At 36.1% G+C, this 19,390-nt stretch overlaps 2 protein-coding genes across 2 annotated transcripts; one reads left to right on the forward strand and one right to left on the reverse strand.

Moving 5' to 3' along the window:
• Nucleotides 1-1,556: 1,556 nt before the first annotated feature.
• Nucleotides 1,557-3,106, reverse strand: LOC124456318. Its single transcript, XM_047006797.1, has 3 exons — nt 2,919-3,106; nt 2,453-2,643; nt 1,557-2,359 (listed from the first exon to the last, which is right to left on the reverse strand). Exons 1-3 carry the CDS (start codon nt 3,088-3,090, stop codon nt 1,778-1,780), a joined length of 945 nt encoding a protein of 314 aa, XP_046862753.1. The 5' UTR covers nt 3,091-3,106; the 3' UTR covers nt 1,557-1,777.
• Nucleotides 3,107-6,565: 3,459 nt separating this feature from the next.
• Nucleotides 6,566-12,753, forward strand: LOC124456286 (LIM and SH3 domain protein 1-like). Its single transcript, XM_047006765.1, has 6 exons — nt 6,566-6,739; nt 6,823-6,917; nt 7,360-7,444; nt 8,254-8,383; nt 11,601-11,749; nt 12,295-12,753. Exons 1-6 carry the CDS (start codon nt 6,671-6,673, stop codon nt 12,466-12,468), a joined length of 702 nt encoding a protein of 233 aa, XP_046862721.1. The 5' UTR covers nt 6,566-6,670; the 3' UTR covers nt 12,469-12,753.
• Nucleotides 12,754-19,390: the final 6,637 nt, after the last annotated feature.

Genomic DNA, 19,390 nt, shown 5'->3' on the forward strand with positions numbered 1-19,390 from the left:
AGACGACCTGACCGCTGCTACTTGTGCTGCCATTGTTTTATACATAGCAATTAAACAACGACGCAGAAGACAGAAAAAAAGAACTGTTTGGATAAGAGGGGCATACCAGCATTTGGGTATGCAAGATGAGGCATACCAGCATTTAGTGAAAGAATTGCGCTTGTCAGATTCGAATGGATACAAAAAATTTCTACGAATGGATCCGGAATCGTTTGGTGTCCTAGAAAGCTTGATTACGCCATTAATAACAAAAAAAGATACAAACATGAGACGTTCTATTCCAGCAGGTGAACGTTTGGCAGTAACCCTACGTTTCTTAGCAACAGGTTTGTAATTGCTAACTTATGTATCAGTATCGATGAAAAGTGAGCGTGGGGACATGTGTGGACTTTAGGCTAAACATGTAATGACGTTGTTTGAATAGAAGCGAGACATTCATTGTGTTTCTCTAGGTGAATCGTACAGCAGCTTACAATTCTTGTACAGGATAGCTAGACAAACTATGGAGCAAATAATCCCAGAAACATGTGATGCTTTATCAGAAGTCCTCAAGGATTACATTAAGGTAATTGTTTCCTCCAAAAAATACATATATTAACATTATCCTCGCTAATTTAATTGGCAATGCAAATACTTGTTGGTTGCAGTAAAGCAGTATTCTAATTGTTTTACATGTAGGTTCCAACAACTGAAGAGGATTGGAGGAAAGTAGAACAAGCCTTTTCAGAGAGATGGAACTTCCCTAACTGCGTGGGTGCTTTGGATGGGAAGCACATATTATTGAAGGCACCCAACAATAGTGGTTCCTTTTATTTTAACTATAAAAACAACTTTAGTATTGTACTTCTAGAATTGGTTGATGCTGACTACAAATTTCTGTATATTGACATTGGTAAAAATGGTAGAGTATCTGATGGTGGAGTGTTCAGAGAATCATCACTAAGCAATGCACTGGAAACAAACAGCCTAAACCTGCCAAGTCCGACATCCTTGCCAGGTGATGTAACTCAAATCCCATATGTAATTGTGGCAGATGATGCTTTTCCACTCAAACCTTAACTGATGAAACCATATGGTCAACGCAGCATGACAATGAAACAACGCATATTCAATTACAGGTTAAGCCGAGCTCGCAGAATAGTAGAAAATGCTTTTGGCATATTAGCAAATAGATTTAGGGTATTCATGACACCAATAGCCCTACAACCTGATTCAGTTGAAAAGATAGTTTTAGCTTGTTGCTCCTTGCACAACTTTTTGCGAGCCAGAAATGAAGGATGGAACATTTACACTCCACAGTTTATGATGGATAGAGAGGATCATTTTACCCATGATGTGATTGAAGGTGAATGGAGAAGTCAACCTATTGCAAGTGGGATGACTTCTTTGGGACAGCAAGGAAGTAACAGATCAACATCTACAGCCCAATCTGTTCGAGAACACATCTGCAACTACTTTAGTTTCGATGCAGGATCAGTTCCTTGGCAAATGAGCAAAATATAAGCAAACACGAGCAAAATATAAACAAACATGAGCAAAATATAAACAAAGCTTGATCTTGGGTTAGTAATATTTGATTATTTAGACCAAAATGGTACAAAGTATTGCATGATATTATAGACAAAAAATGAAAGATTGTCAAGCACAACACCCATGTAAATTTACTAAAAAACATGTTTTTTTACCTTCTGTGTCACCAACTTTTGTTATCAACTAGTTTTTGTATAAAATAAAAAGCAAACAACTATTTATATTTATTTTTGTTCTTGTTCTTGTTCTAAAGAGTTTGGTAGGTCTTTTCAGCCATCTGATCAAATACCAATTGATTAGTCAAAGGCTGATAAGATGTAGGACTAGGACTGTCACTAGTGCCTGATTGTACAGATGAGCATGGGCTGTGACTGTAGTGAGAATTGGAATAGGGTACTGGACTTGTAGTGGAGAAAGTTGTACAAACTGAAGTTGACTGTGCTTCAAACAAAATATTCTGTATTCGTACTTTAGCCAACCTTTTTGCTGAATCATTTTCAATACATTTAATTTCAGATGCAATATACCTTCCAAACAAATCATCAGTACTTTCATCAGCAGAAGAAACATGGACTGAACTCAAGCTTGATTTTTTCCCTGATGCAATAATTTCTAGGAGATCTCCAGCTTTTTTCAAAATTCCTCTTTCTTCAATATCTCTTTTTTGTGCTTTTGTAGCTCTTGATTCCTTGTCTGAGACATTAATTGGGCGCTTTGTGGAAGATGTGGTTGAAACATTTTGATCTAGTTCATTGTTATCATCTTTTTGTTCTTGCTCTTCTTCAAGAAAAGTAGAGTTGCTAGTGTTGCTATTTTTACTTGATCTCTCCTATATAAAAGAGAAAAATAAATTACTTCAAAGTAAACCCTAAACATACATGTTGCATTAGCTCAAACTAAGTTCTCAAACAAGACAACATACTTTATCAAGATTGGAGCGAGATGATCTACATTCCACATGATCTTTTAAAAACAAAAGCAGTGTGAAATATTGCCATTTGGACTTTGGTGTGACATCATCTGTGGCAGAACCACTTTTGGGTTTGGTGCCTTTGGCAATTTCTTTGCAGAACTGACTTCTAAGGTTTTTGATTTTGCAAGAAACATCCATTGCTATAAAGCGGAAACAACATGAGACATATTTTCCCGTTCAAACAGGCTGAAAAACTGAATGTAATAAAACAGTGGCTGACTGCTGAAAGCCTGAAACATGTTGAAATAAATTGTCATTCTGCAATAGTTGGAAAATCGTTTATAACAATAGAAATCAGCCCTATTCTTTATTATCGTCATTTAAATGCACATAAATATTTACTTCATAAGTATTACAACGTAATGGGGATTCGGTATACTTATCAATCTGAATTCAGTAAAAAATGCTTACTCACCACTCATTTCTAAAGCATTCGCTATCTCCGCAATTGCATTCCTCCTAGCCACTCTATCATGATAGTCAGGGAGCGTTGTATTATACAATACTGGTTTAGCCTCCCACAACTCTGCCAAACGTTCAACTTTATCCCTTGTCCATTCGACCGCCATCTTGTTTTTCTGTCTCATACCACGTGACTTTAATTGTGATATTTAATTGGCCGAAAGTTTTTTGTCTCGGAGACTTGTCTCTGGAATTAGAACACGTTTCTATTTCGGAGACCTAATTTCAAAAAATCTCCGAAACAAAAAGTGTCCGAAACCTAGATGACACATTGCGAAACTTTGTGTCGGAGACCAGGTCTCGGAAACAAAAGTCTCAGAGACCACGTCGTGTGTCACAGGCTTAAAGGACACATGCAAGCTAGAAGACAACTTTATTTTATTGTAATGCCTATAGCGTGAAAATAAGACGTACCAAGTTTCAAAGTCGTCCGCAAAATATTTCAAAAGATATTTAGGGTTATAATCGGTAAAACACGATATTCGATGACCATTGCTAAAACGCCGAGATTTTTAAGTCTGGGAACTGGGAAAGAGTGACGTAATAGTTGACATAAACAAGCTTCGTTCTTATATCGTTCTACGACTTCAGTGCTTGCAAGTTTGCTATTACTGTTTTTATTTATCAAAATTAATGGATTCTTAAGATGCCGATTATGATATTGTCATCAATAACAATAAGGTACAACCCATGTTTGAGCTATTGGCCAACGTAATGACAAGAAAGCGAAGATAAATACATTCACAGAATTGGAAATGTTGAACGGTTAGTTGCATTTTATTGATGCTTCATTGTTTTTCCCAGTAAAACAATGTTTTATTTTAGGTGCGAATGTGGCTTTGTGTTGTCATGAGTACAGGACGGGAAAGTATATGTTGCCAAGAGGTAAACAATACTGATCCTTTGATACATGGCGATCATATTTGTATCACACAGGAAGAGTTTGCCACTAGAAACGAAGCTGTCGTAAAACAGCTATGGCATTGGACCTATGCCTGAGAGTGAAGAAAACGAGTGAGAGTCTGATCCATTGTAGCTATTGCTCATCGTCGACGTGCTTTCTGTATCAGACCCAGCGCTGTCCTCAAAATGTTCAATTTCACATGACGTCGTCTGTGTGCTGTGATTTTTGTTGAAATTAACTCAACCTTTAAATAAAATTATCGTATTGCTGGATTTTCAAAATCAAAACGGCCGAAATGGAAAGTCTATAGCTCTACTTATCATATTTGGCACTTTGTTTGAGTGGTTCTTGACCTTACGTGTTTTGCGGACGGATTGTTATGGCTGCTTGGCATTTCACATTGCGCTTCTAAGGTACGTTAAGGAATTTTTATGAGTTAAAATAATAAAGAAAAGATCAAACGGCATTAGTCTGAATTAGTTACCACTGTATATGTTTTGTTTCGCTGCATATATTTTGACATCTTTATCTTAGACAAACTTCATTTGAGGTAAAACGCACAAACATTTCGATCCGATGTCGACACATCGTGGTCGTCGCCTACAAGAAAGTCGTCATGTTCTGCAAGAACGTCGTCAATAATCTAAAATTATAAAATTGTCCTCAATTTGGTAATGCTCTATAGCTTAGTTTTATAAATGTAAACAAATATTGCTAAATATAACTATAATAATCACCTCTTGCCTTCGTCTCTTCTCAAATGCAGTTCTAACATTTGTTGGTTGCTTCCTTTAGATGGCTACACTTGTGGGTTCCACAGAGTATTAAAAATCGTGGATACAGCATCCTTCTTAAGGCGAAGCCGTCCTGCTGTCCATCCTACTGATTGCATCGCTTCAAAATTTTGCACGAAGCACGAACTCGAAATGTTGCGAGCACAATTTTGAGCTTTGTTGGCTTCAAATTTTGCGTCGGATTTTTCAATCCAAATATCTCGCATGCGCTTGTTTTCGGGAAACGGAAAAGAAACCTTTGTTGCGTTTGATGGTTCTTAGAAGAACCGTTTTATAATTAAATGCGGCACAATAAACCATATTTTCAATGCTAAATTGTCGTTGTTAATGCAGGCAAAGTATATTTTGAACGAAGCGCGCAATTGACCGCGTTTAGCTGATGTCAACTATTACGTCACAACGACATCGGTAGCTGTCGTTAGCTCGTCGGGCATTTTTCATACGTTATCAGGAAAGCATCAACTTTAAACCTCCATATCTTCAAAAATATTTATCCTTTCAGTCTCAAACTTTGGTGAACTATTAGTTGGAGCTATACCTTTATGTAAAGTGCATGTGTTAACAGAAGACTTAATAAAATTAATTAAAAAATATCATTAAATGGCAAGCGTTACTTCCGGCTAAATGGCGCGCTTTGATTGGCTCAGAAACATTTTTGCCGTTATTTTCCCGTAATTGACCACGGTCCGAAATGCGTAATTTTACAGCCAAATGTAAACAAACTTCGTAATGCAAACAGCAAAACGCAAAATAAACAAAACAAAAAAAAACATTTACGAATGTGATTCGAGGAAAAACACTTGGAAAACAGTTTAACTATTCAGACGATACAATTTGAAACGATTTATTTTTTATGAACGAAAACTTTATGAAGTGAAAACCAACCGGTGAAAAACAGCAAGGACGAAAAAGATAGCTTCGTTTCAGGTCAAATAATTCCATATAATAAACCATTTAATAACCTCGCTTTCTCGGTCTTTACTGAGAAATATCGGACCTCTGTCTTTTTGTACAAACCTCGCCCTACGGGCTCGGTCTGTACAAAATAATTTCGGTTCGATAATTCTCCGTAAAGACCTCGCACTCGGTTATAAAGGGCTTAATATTTAACAACTTTGCTCATTCCTAACAAGACTCAGTCGAACTTCATTTAAGTCATGAACAGTAAAAACAGTGAATTATGTGCAGCAGTGTGAAACTGTTCCGGTTCAGAGCTTTCAATTGAAAAGAAAGTGATCTCAGAGAATCGATCGCGCGACAATTCGCAGGGTCTTAAGCGTGGTGATTTTCTTACCGATTTCGGTTGTTCTTTACAGTGCTTGATTCACAGTAATCAAAAAACACTCTGCCTTGGAAGTGATTTAAAAATTAATTCGGTACGTTCCTAACATACTGGCTCTGCTCCCATAGTAACACAAAAAGTGCTGAGTCTAAGAACTCAGAACCAGCCTGAGGTGACAAAAACTCTTGCGATGCCGGGTATCCTAACACATGGAAATGGTGTAACCTTATTTTTTTATTAGGAGTGAAATTCCATCGGTGTAAAATAAAAAAAACCTAAAATGCAATCCGCTATATAGTGTAAACTCCTTTCTCTAATAAACGCCTCGTAGTTTTGTAATAGACATGTTTACAATATTTTTAGGAAAAGGACAGGAGGCGTTATCTATCATCTACAACCAAACCATGTTTGAACTTTTTGTAGTTAAAACAATAGTATGTCATTACTTAAACAACTAAACAAATTACAATTGCAAGCAGCTGCTAGAATTTATTTTACAGAACAGGTCATTCGTTATCACGTCGTTTATGGTCATACTCTGTGTGGGTGGCATAGGGGAGGTTCCTTTCAATAAAATGATGGGAACAACAAGTATAATTAATACATTTCTTGCTCATGCGTGTGGCACACGAATTGAAGGCATATGATTTAGTTCGCAGTTCACATCTATAAGGAGAAATATAGAGAGTTATAGCTGTAAATTTTGGCAAAGTTAAACAAACACGATGAATCCAAGGTGTTGTCGTTGCGACAAGATTGTCTATCCTGTTGAGAAACTGAATTGTTTAGACAAGGTAATTCGCATATACGTAAAGAGATGCTCTTTACGGTGGCTACGGGTAATGTCAATATTTAATGCATTCTCTTACTTCCATAGACATGGCATAAGAAATGCTTTACTTGCCAAGTTTGCAACATGAAGTTGACAATGAAGAATTATAAAGGATACAATAAATATCCGTACTGCAACACGTACGTATATTTCATAATTGTGTCACAGATTGTTTACTTGCTGCAGTTGTAGTCTCCATCAAGAAAATTTGCCACTCTAGTAGTAAAGTATCAGTTTCAATGTAGTCATCGATTTATCAATATAGTGAAAGATTGAAAATAAACTGTTATCGTTACTGACAACTTTTATTAGCGAGATATTGGGAAAAAATCAATTTACAAATAATCGAAACGAGATATTTTAAGTGAATTCAGGTAGCGAGATCAATCACAATGAAAGTTATCGTTGTTTTGTTCATTATAAGAATTGTTGCGTATGACTGAATTTTATGCTTGATCATTTTAAAATTTACAAAAACAGCTTGCTCATTGTTCAATATTTTTGAACATTGTTCAGGATTTTTCTAACTTTTAGATATACCCTACATTTATCCTAATTAATGATAATTTTATTTTAATTCAGCCATTACCCAACAACGAAGTTCACTCAAATAGCTGATACACCCGAAAACGTACGTCTGTCAAAGAACACAAAGAATCAAAGTCAGGTACGACTAATATGATGTATGATGTTTTGGACTCTTTCATTTTATTTTCTTCATGACAAGCAATACTTTATGCTGACCAAGGATTACATTTATGGAATTTAGTCTGCGATGTTGAATCATGAATGCGAAAGCAACTCGCGTTTGTTTTTGTTGGCAGTTGGCCATGGCAACTTTTGAACGCGGGCTGGAGGACGCGGACTAGCGGACACGTGTTTGGTTTTCAGATTTTAAAACTGGCAGTCCAGCAAATTTTAAATTAGCTAATTTAGCCTCTCGTCAATTTGTAAAATAAGTTGCTAAATAATCTGATGATACCGCAATAGTGTTAAATACAGTACCTCTCACTTACAACGTAACACTTTTTGCGTCTGATGCGCGTATCAGACGCGTATATAAGTGCGTTTGACATGCGGAATCATTGTAACCTGTTTTAAAATATAACACTGCGAATAAAATTAGGACTAAGGTTGATATGGTTCGTGATTTCAAGATATTTTCAAGATACATCCTACTTCCATTGGCCTTAGTGTTTAATTGTTACATTTAGTTTAGTTTTGTTTTGATTAAATAAAATAAAGTAATCGCTTCGAAGTAGAATTGAGCCCAAGATCATCATCAGTTTCTGTTTTAGAGCATTTGAATTTTGAAGAAAATGATATATTAGTTAATTGTTTCTGTTAACTGTGGTCAGCACAAATGTTCTATGATAATAATACTCTAATAAAAGTTTAATTTTAGTTTTACTGTGATTATGTGTGGCTTTTTCACCATCCAATTACGTATTGCATTTTTTCCATGCAATGTCTTAGGTTGAATATCACAAAAAGTTTGAAGAAGAAAAAGGTCAATTTACAGCTGTCCCTGATGATCCCTCGACGCAAAGAGCAAAACGAGCAATGTTACAGCAAAGTAATGCAGCATATACAAGACATACTCAAGGTTTGCTAAATGTCTTTTTTTGTAGAAGCCCTATGAAGATTTAAAGCCATTCCTTGGAGAATGGGGGGAGTAGCACTGCTAACCCGCAAGTTTGGTTAGTCCATATAAATCTTTTAAAGATTACTTAATTTAAAAACGATGTATACAGCCATTTACAATTGATCGTGAGGCGTTCATAAAATAAACGTTTGTTATAGTTTCAAACTTGACGTTACTATACAGCTATCTGATCGCTTTTAAGCCGTAACCCTGAGATAGCATTGGTTAATAACAAAGTGCCACTCCACGAATATACGACAAAGACACACCGTGTCTTACCAATACCAATTTAAAGTCTTAGACCCCGTTTACACTAAACAGTATTGTTTCGGATTCACTAAAGTATCCGGATTTGCTGTTTTTGAGCCTTCAGCGTATTATTTCGGATTCGGTCGTTTACACTCGAGACTTGAGAGTTCCGATTGTCGAAACCTGAGAGATGCCAGTTACGGCGTAATTTGGCAGGTAATCTGCCCCCTATGATCATATTTTGAGGTATTCTACGCTTTCTTCTGTATGTTTGGCACGCAAGCATCATATAAATTGCATTTGTTTGAATAAGGTTTTACAAAATCACGATAATGTCGATCGTATCAATTTCATTCACTCCTGTGTTATCCGTCATCTTGAATTTTTTGTATTCGGATTCGCCCATTGTCACAGTGATATGAGTATCCCCGTGTTTTGGGTATCCCAGTACTTAAATTGCTAGGGTTTTCGGTATCCCCAAGAATATTAGAGCTTGCGCAGCAGCTTTAACCGAAAATCGATATTGCTTAAGCGGAAATGTATGAAGGTGATAGTCTGATAGAATTATCAAAATGTAATTCGACAAGCAACTGTTACTTGCTAATTTTTTTGGCGTAACTAGTATTTCGTATGCCATCTTTTTTGAAATTACATATGAATTGCTTCAAAGAAACTTTCATTGAAATGATTTTGTTAATGCAATTTCGATTGTGTACGTGCAATATAGCGAAGTAATTTAATGAAGTGATCGTATATTATTCAATAGAATTGTAATTTAACTGTATTAAGTTTTAACTCTCTTGTGTTAATTCATCCAAACATAGCTTATATTAAAAGTTTGGAAGCCGATCCACAGGGTAAACATTGCAACTTGATTATTTATAATGGTTAACTGAAAATAGCGTATAGAAGCATATCTAAAATTAATTTTACTTATAATATTAGTCAGTATTACTCAGACTTTTTTACGCCTCCGAAAATACAACATTATTGTTGTTCCTGCTAAGTCAGTGAAAATCCATTGTAGAGAAACCCCTGAAATCAGCGTAGTAATGGAACAAAAATAGGGAAACCTGTATCACTAGTGATTTGTGAACGTTTGGTGGTCGGTTAGGGATACTTAAAACACGGCCGCCATATTTGGTGGGGGTGCCCAAAACACTAGTGATTTAAGTACGAGGATACCCAAAACACGGGGGTATTCATATCACTGTCACACCGGCTTTCCGTTTACACGCAGATTTTAGGGGGATAAAAAGTTTTCGGATATAAGAATCCCACAAATCTTTTCCGATTCAAAATATTCAGTTTCCTCTTGCATCCGAAATAATATAAAATAATTATAAGATACTAGCGGAATGTTGGGTTACAAGATATGGCGATGACGTGAGTACTTGTCATTTGTGTGTTAAGCGATAGAGTTAGGTTGAATGGAATTAGATAAGTTTTAATGGGATAGAACTGCCTTGGACATTAAGAAATGGGTTAAGCTTAGAGATGAGGAGGCTTTCGTGGATGGATAGTTCGTATGCATGAGGAGAGGATGACAGAATGTCGAAGTCATCAAAGTCGGCGAAGTAATTAGTGGTTTTTAGATGGGTGAGCACATTGGATTCGATTGGAGTCATTGGAATAAGGTTTAATTTCCTGTCAAACAAGAAAAGAAGGATAAAAGGCGTTTCGAAAAGCAAAAAACAAGACAAATAGTGTCGTCAGGATAAGTGACATTGCATAGATTTGTAGGCAAATCTGAAGGGAGTGTGAGCCATTGAACGAAAGGACAAAATACATGATTTTCTTTTGTTCGGTGTGCTTAAAAGGTTTAGGTTCGAAAAGGGTTGTCGAGGAAACGTCGGACAAGTTTATTAAAGAATTGAGAAGGGAAATTATTTGAGACAAACAGTTTTCAGACGACTTCAAGTTGACGATGAAAGTTCTCGTAGGTGGAGCAAAGATGGAAAGTTCGGTGAATGAGGCAAGAAACTATGTAGCGTTTGTATGTTAGAGATATGAAACTATGGAAGTTTGTGAAAAGACCAGTGAAAGTAGGTTTTCGATAAACAGAAGTAGAGAATGCTCCATTAGAACGTCATTTCGACGTAGAGAGATTAAAGGAAAGTTTGCTGTAGAGTGGCTTGAAATGTGAAGGACATTTCTTTAACCAATAATTCGCGTGGAAAGACATGAAGATATTGGTGAAGAGGGGGCCCAAAAGGCTTTCCATGGCTACACCATCGATTTTTTTGATACGTGCAACCATGAACTGGCAGTTCTTCACAGGTGCTAAGTGAATTGTGAACTGTCAACACCCCGTGGAAGTTAGAACTATCATAAAAAATGTCATTGGAGATTATTGTAATGGTTTCGTCTACTGGAATGTTACTGAGCAAGAAGGTAACATCAAAACTAACCATTACTGCGTTATTGGAATTTATGCTGCATAAGTTCTTGATAAAGGAAAAAGAATCCTTGATGATGAAGGGGCTGACGAAGATAAGGGTGAGAAGTGGGATGAAAAACTTTGCTATGTTGTATAAATAGTGGTTGATCAATAAGAAGGATGGGTCTTAAAGGGTTTGAAGCCTTGTAGATTTTCGGAAGTCCATATAGTATAGCGATACGCGTGCCAGTGGAATATAGTTCATTGTAGGTTTTATCATTTATGCAATTGTTAGTTCTTAGTTTCTTTATCCGTGCTTTTACTTGGTTTTCACCTTTAAGCGTGGATTTGATTGGATTGTCTTTCAGTGGTTCAAATTTTGTGTTGTCCCATAAGATATCGTCGCATTTTTTGTTATAGTCGTCTTTGTTGAGGATAATTACTATTTATAAACAATGAGATGATGTCTATTGTGTTATTTTCGGTGAACACCCTGTATACTTACTACACGGCTTTTAGTTGGTTTAATGTCGCTAACTGTGTTATTAGTTGATGAAACACGTGCTTATCCAGAAAATGCGCCCGTGAGGGAAAATTTCAATCCACAGCCTCCATCTCATCACGTTCCTGCTCCAGTCCATAACGTTCCAGCTCCTGCACAACCTAACCCACCCGTCCCTCCACCTTCATCTCTTGGGGTACGTACATAAGAATACATTATCACGTGGCTAATGTAAATTGACGAGAGTGTATTTATATACAAAATTGAAGGGATGAAAATAAGGGGAAAATATGGATAAGCCATGTAGAGTTAGACGTCGCTATAGTTGTATGGGAAAAAATATACATTATGACATCACGTTTTGAACATTTTCATGCATAGAAAGAATATTTTTTTGAGTCTTTGCTAGTTTGAATCATTAAGATTTTTTAAAGGTAGTAGAGCTTAATCCATCAAACATCAAGGAATTCCTGAAATTATGCATCAGTCGAAAGTATCAGATTAGTCCACTTAACATATGTCGTTTCACTCGATTGTTTTGAGAGAAAGCAAGCCATAAACTGATTTAGTAGTTACCCATAAATACATATTATATAGATACTGACATTTGTTCAAAACGGTCACCCAATTTTTTTTAATAATTTCCCTTGTTATTTCAAGTTGCTAAAACCCCTAACTTACACCTCATCCCGTTTAACTCTTTTTCTCCTAAAATAGCTTATAGTTTTCGTTTGATTACAGCCGCGTTATCGGGCGATGTACGACTATACGGCTGCTGATGATGACGAGATAACAATCCGCGAAGGAGATATTATTGTTGACGGTGTTGACATAGATGCAGGATGGATGGAGGGACGTAATGAGCGAACAGGTGCATTTGGAATGCTGCCTTCGAACTACGTCGAGAAAATGTAGTGTGGATGTATGTCTTCCAAACGCTCATTTTCCACCGATATAAATTGTTCAATTATCTTTGTAGGTACAGTAATCAGGTTTTCTGAGTTATAGATTTGTTTATGTACTTGCTCTTTTTTAGGAAAGCTTGCAATCCCAAATTCAAAAGTATTTTTCAAACTTATTCATTCAAACACACAACTACACACTGTATTTTTTGTTATATATAAAGTGTAGGAAGTGTTTTATAACTTTAACTGTTGAGTTTAAAACTAAATGTTGTGGAATACAATCCTTAGAATTGTAGCGAGAGACTTGCCGAGCGGAAATCGAATACGTGTGATAAAAATCAATGCCCAACATAAAGTTCTGATTAGAGCCATAGAAATAGACCAAAAAAAAAACAAATTGTGAAATTTAAATTTATTGTGACGTTTCGTCTTTACTCAAGACATCTTCAGACAAATAATAAATAGGACGTTAAGACAAGGTATTATATTTACAAAAAGGTGTTAAATTACTACTAAAGGAAGCGGTGTCGAATGGATACATGATAAGGAAGTTTGGAAGTGAAATGAAGAGAAATTAAAAGAGGTTAAGTGGAATGGAGTTTCCTTGCACATTAAGTGAAGGCTTGTGTTTATTGATTAGAAGGCTTTCATGGATGGAGAGTTCATAAGTATCGTTGGAAGAGGAGATTATTTTAAAGTCGTCTAAGTTGGAAGAGAAAAGTTGAAAGATGCCAAATCTATCGGCCAAGAAACGTACAAAGAACTTTACCCTACTGGTTCACGAATAGGTATATTATATGGCCTTCCTAAAATACATAAATGTAACATCCCTCTCAGACCCATTCTTTCCTCCATTAATCACTATTCGTATAATCTAGCAAAGTTTTTCATCCCACTCCTAAAACCCTTCACTATAAGCAACCTCATCATCAAAGACTCTTTCTCGTTTGTTGAAGAAATCCTAAACTGCGATATCAACTCCAGTAATGTTGTCCTTGCTAGTTTTGATGTCGTATCCCTATTTACTAACATACCTGTTGACGAAACCATCCACATAATATCCAAAAGCATTTTTAACAACCACCAGTACTTCAACGGACTCACTGCAACAGAATTTGAAAACTACTCTCTAGCTGTTAAGAACTGTCACTTTATCTTTAACGGGAAAATGTATCAGCAAATTGATGGTGTGGCTATGGGCAGTCCATTGGGCCCTCTCTTTGCTGATATATTCATGTCCTTTCACGAAAAATCCTGGCTCAATAATTGTCCTTCTTCATTCAAACCACTACTTTACCGACGCTACGTTGACGACTGTTTTTACTTTTCATTCCTCCGATCACGTCCTCTCTTTCTTGACTACCTGAACCGACAACACCCTAACATCACATTCACATCTGAAGTCGAACAAAACAGAAAGCTCTCATTTCTTGACATTGATATCTCTCGTACTAATGGAAAATTCACCACTTCCGTCTACCGCAAACCTACTTTCACTGGCCTCTTCACCAACTTCCACAGCTTCATCCCTTTTACTTACAAACTTTCATTAGTCTCCTGCTTACTTCACCGCATCTTCAATCTTTGCTCTACTTACGAAAATTTTCATACACAACTCGAATTTACCAGAAAGTCACTCACCAAAAACGGTTTTCCTTCACGTATAATTGACCAAATCACACGTCGCTTCCTTAACAACACCTTTGCCCCTAAACCACCTGTCTTGACTGCTCACAAAATGCCCATCTATTTCTGTCTTCCTTTCACCGGCATACACTCCCTTCAAATTCGCACACAAATCAATAACCTTTGTGCTGCAGCCTTCCCACATATATCCATTAAATTTGTTTTCCGCCCTTCTCAACGTATCTCTTCTTTCTTCCCCTTTAAGGACAAAATTCCCAAGCCTCTGAGATCTGGTGTAGTCTATTTATTCAAGTGTCGAAGCTGCAACGCTTCGTATGTGGGTCAAGCCACACGTCATCTACACACCAGATTTTCGGAGCACTTGGGAATATCCCCCCTTACAGGCAACCAAGTTTCCCACCCTGCATCATCAAGCATTCTTTCTCACATTAACGCAACTGGACACACCCCCAACTTAGACGACTTTAAAATAATCTCCTCTTCCAACGATACTTATGAACTCTCCATCCATGAAAGCCTTCTAATCAATAAACACAAGCCTTCACTTAATGTGCAAGGAAACTCCATTCCACTTAACCTCTTTTAATTTCTCTTCATTTCACTTCCAAACTTCCTTATCATGTATCCATTCGACACCGCTTCCTTTAGTAGTAATTTAACACCTTTTTGTAAATATAATACCTTGTCTTAACGTCCTATTTATTATTTGTCTGAAGATGTCTTGAGTAAAGACGAAACGTCACAATAAATTTAAATTTCACAATTTGTTTTTTTCTTGGTCTATTTCTATGGCTCTAATCAGAACTTTATGTTGGGCATTGATTTTTATCACACGTATACAATCCTTAGAATTACTGTAATAATTGTTTGATGATTTCGGAACATATTGTTTTAGGAAGAGTTTATTAAGAAAATGGTAACAATATCTTTGTTTCTATAGAAAATAATGTTAATTTAATCATGCTACATTTCATAAAACTAAAATCGTACTGTGTTTGCGATTACGTTATCGCTACGTTAACATTTTAATAGCGTTGAAAAAAGTGAGCCAAGCGTTTCTGGCGCCCAGGGGCATGAACCCCCCCATTCCCATGTGCATTTGTGTGTAATGTATTAAAAATTGTTTAACAAAATTAATACATCTTATGATCCATGCTGAAGTCAACTCACAATATATTTACTGGCGTGATTGAAAAATAGTGTAGTAAATTGTAATTTAAGAAATAAACAAGTTATACAGTATATAAATAAGTTGATTTATTATATGGCAAGCGTCACTTCCGGCAAAATGGCGCGCTTTGATTGACTCAGAAACATTTTTGCCGGTCTATTGTTTTCCCGTAATCGACTACGGTCTAAAACTTGGAATTTTACAGTCAAATGTAAACAAACTTCGTAATGCAAACAGCAAAAGGCAAAATAACGAAACAAAAAAACATTTACGAATGTTATTCATAGGAACTGACTATCCCGACGATACAATTTGAAACGATTTATTTTTTATGGACGAAAACTAGAAAAGTAAAAGCCAACCGGTAAAAAACAGCAAGGACGAGAAAGAACGCAAGCTTCGTTTTAGGTCAAATAATGCCATATAATAAACCTTTTAGTAACCTCGCTTTCTCGGTCTTTACTGAGAAATATCAAACCTCTGTACGAAAGTGGTAAAAGCAAAAATACCTGTTTCGACTCCCAAATATGTTGACAAACAAGTCACATGTTTTTCCTTTGTCTACAGTCGTTTTCTTAGCAAGGGCGTAGGAAGATCGATAATTGATGGGGATATTCCTCAATTCATAATATGCAGTGTTAAGTTCTTTTGAAATCCATTCTTGTCAATGGATTATGCATGCACATATGATATGAATATTGCCCCCTATAGGCCGTATTCTGTTGCACAAAAGTCGCTTAGAAAACGATTTTCATTACCCACCATTGGGCACAACTTTATAACACGATAGATATGTTGGATATATCGTAGAAGGTGTAAATTCACTTGTTTTTACTTTCAAAAACTCGCAGTTTTCGAGTATTTCATCTTCAAAAATTCAATGATATGATGTCTTTCGCAAGACTTGTTTTCCTTCTTCATTATACGCTACGTAAAATTGTACCAATGGCTAATTATAGTAGGTTCTGCCATTATTTCTTTTATAAACATAAAACATGAGAGAAACACTTAATGTTTAAACATAGTGCACATCTTAACAGTCAAATACAAAATATTGATCCTGGCTTTTTTGATCAACATTGGAGTCGATCTATTCGAGCCGTATGTGACATCTAGCACTATAAATCATCATCGTCGTCATTTCCAAGATGCAGATCAGATCCACGTTGTTCATTATCATCATCATCATGCGTTCATGACAGCTCTCATCGTCATAATTATCTCCAAACACTGCATTCAGTCAAATACAAGAGGAACGCAAATAGCTGCTTTTGAAATGAGCCTTTTTGCATGTTCGTGCATCCAGTCTTACACTTACACTTAAGATACAAAATTCAAACATGGAGCAGGTAGGAAAGCCATCTAATTTATAGCAGACCTCTATCATCAAACTTACAGCCATGACCAATCGGTGAGAGAAGATCTATTCATCCATATCGAAAGTATGCTGTATGTATATTTTGGACTTGGCTATTGCATGTAGGAGGCAATACATCATCCAAATATTTGCCCATAAAGGGCATATCTTGAGTCATCAACGTTTGTTTGAATCAGGTTGTAGAGTGTAAGTGTAAGACTGAATGCTCGACCACGAGTTGCTCTTGCTAAAAGGCTGACCTGAAATGCTCCTATTTGTGTTCTTGTTGTAGTTGTCAGAATGCAATGTTTAAAGATGATGACGGCGGGAGAGTTGCAAAAGCTTGATGATGATGATGATAATGATAAACTTAGTGAAATTAATCAGCACGTTGGAAATGACGAAAGTAATAATTTCTGAAGTTAAATGTTACGTAGAGCTCGAATGGACAGAAACCACCACTGATCATGAAAACTAAGTTCAATATTGTATATTTGACAGTTTACATCTACTCCAGGTGTCATCCTAGCAAGAGAGGAAGATGGTCATTTCGCCCCTTCTTATTTTGGGGGGAGGGGGGGGAAGAAGAGTTTATGGGGCATCGAATTTTGATAAAACCTATTTGAAGTGACATGTATGATTTCACCTGCCAAAGTCAACGAAATGAAATTTTTGTGTGTTTTCATCACGTGCTTCTTAATTTAAAAATTTTCCAGTTGAGCATGCCCCCAGACTCCCTACTACGACACGAACCTACCATGCTTGGCTCTAGCGTTTGGCCTTCATTTCTAAAGTGTTATATTTGTAAGAGGGGGAATTTTTAGTGGAAAGTGATTGCCCCCCGAAAACAATTTTCACAGCATGCCACATCCTACTTGGCTAAGAGTTGTGGCTAAGAGTTGTGTCATATACCTCGAAGTGTGTAAAGTTTTGTTATATAGTATATTTAGTAAATTAATATTACGTTAGTATTAATTTAAGATTTTTTGTGTGCTCATGTGTTTTATGTTTATGAAAGAGGACATACTATCGTTGGCTATATTTTTTAGGTTTTTCGAAGCATTTAATGTGGAATGAGAACAATTCTTTTTTTTTTGTTACATTCCATATTTTTTTGTCTACCAAGTTTTGCATCTTTGTTACCTTAAATCAACACAAAAAAATTAATTTTTAGAAGATTTCCCGAATTACAGAGTTTAGAACTGACACAAAAGTCCGCTTTAACCCCGTAATATGGTAGAACACGTTTGCTTTCATATTTTCTTAAAACGTTTTTCTTCCTAAAGCAGAAATAGTCTAAAATATCTCAAATGAGTTTAAGTGCATGTTTTCTATTTAGTTCAGTTTAAAAACTTTTAAATTCTTGCTCAAGACACTCTCAAACGCCATCCAAAACTTCCTAGTTAAAAACAGCAGATTGTGAGGAAACTTTATTCAGAAATTAGTGTAAAACTGCAGAATCTGCAGAATCTGCAGTTTTACACTAATTGTGTCCTATGGGTATCCTACATCAGGTATCCCAGGAATTACTTAATCACAATGGCGTGGATCGATTGCGAAAGGCATCGAATTATTGAATTTTCGATGGTGAAATACTTGAAAACTACGGGTTTTTGAAGGTGGAAACAGGTGAATTTACACTTTCAATGATTTATCTCACTTATTTAGCGTTTTTCAGGTTATGTTTTACTATAGACATACAAGGAGAGATCGAAATTAATAATTTATGTCAGAGAGATCAAAGTTCGATCGATAGTGCTCTGTAGATAAAATCACAATTTAAATGTAAAAATTATTTCCCGTATTAACTCATACCTATTATCTCACAATAACCTCATTATCTCATAATAACCTCATATTATTAGATCATAATAAGAAAGTGAGTGCAAAATTTGAATGCATAACATGCAAAATGCTTAATATTTATTGCCATTAAATACTCAGTCCGACATGATTCGCCCAAAATTATTTCACTGAGTAACTAAGGATTCGTTTTAAGACTTACTTGACAGGCAATAAAAATGGACAAGTTTGCAGGTCTCATGGTAAAAACATTCTTTGACGCTTCATAACGAGTAACTGAAAGTAGGTGCTGTAATATACTTTTTTACTCATCTCAAACTAGTCTATCTAATGGCTTTGAGAATTTTCTAAATTTGCATAATTTTTTGGTTTTGGTTACTCTTGATGACGTCATCGTGATTAAAGGTCATTTTCTGATATTGTGCACAATTTTTGCTTGGAGTATAGAAACATACGGTAGTCTCACCCCACTGTGCAACTTGGTCCTGTGTATTTAATTAGATTAATAGCTGCGGCTAGCTATTTCTGCTCTCCATTGGCAAAAAAAAACTGACTAGCAGTGACTATCTAATCACATGCGTGATAAGATATGCGCTGCACAAAAAAAATTCTATAGAGTGAGACTACTCTTTGGCGTTCTTGTTTTTAACAGAAACGTGACAGGTAAACGTAATTTTTCCCCCCTAAAAATTTGTTGTGTTGACATATGGTTAAAATAAAAATACTACACTCAATTAAAGGCAAAGGAAAGCTTAGCTTACATTTTGAGTCATCTTAACAAATATTTTTACATCAAAACCTCTGCCTTAGATCCAGTTCCCCAACGTAACTCATGCAGTTCGTGTACACAAAAACGTTGCTAGCTAGTTTATTATTTGTGAGAGGTGTACAACGAAAATCGTTTTTAGAGCATATTTTTACCGTCTGATCCACCGTCTATAGAGTTGTCACTTT

Source organism: Xenia sp. Carnegie-2017, unplaced genomic scaffold (genome assembly GCF_021976095.1).
Source record: "Xenia sp. Carnegie-2017 unplaced genomic scaffold, XeniaSp_v1 HiC_scaffold_45, whole genome shotgun sequence".
Taxonomy (NCBI): domain Eukaryota; kingdom Metazoa; phylum Cnidaria; class Anthozoa; order Malacalcyonacea; family Xeniidae; genus Xenia; species Xenia sp. Carnegie-2017.

What these genes read in the sequence shown, in the direction of transcription:
- LOC124456318 (XM_047006797.1), bottom strand. Translation starts at nt 3,090, where the DNA reads ATGAGACAGAAAAACAAGATGGCGGTCGAATGGACAAGGGATAAAGTT. An exon ending in GAATGCTTTAGAAATGAGTG is followed by an intron (nt 2,644 to 2,918) that starts GTGAGTAAGCAT and finishes TCCGCTTTATAG; the next exon opens with CAATGGATGTTTCTTGCAAA. An exon ending in CTCGCTCCAATCTTGATAAA is followed by an intron (nt 2,360 to 2,452) that starts GTATGTTGTCTT and finishes TCTTTTATATAG; the next exon opens with GAGAGATCAAGTAAAAATAG.
- LOC124456286 (XM_047006765.1), top strand. Translation starts at nt 6,671, where the DNA reads ATGAATCCAAGGTGTTGTCGTTGCGACAAGATTGTCTATCCTGTTGAG. An exon ending in ATATACAAGACATACTCAAG is followed by an intron (nt 8,384 to 11,600) that starts GTTTGCTAAATG and finishes CTGTGTTATTAG; the next exon opens with TTGATGAAACACGTGCTTAT. An exon ending in CTCCACCTTCATCTCTTGGG is followed by an intron (nt 11,750 to 12,294) that starts GTACGTACATAA and finishes GTTTGATTACAG; the next exon opens with CCGCGTTATCGGGCGATGTA.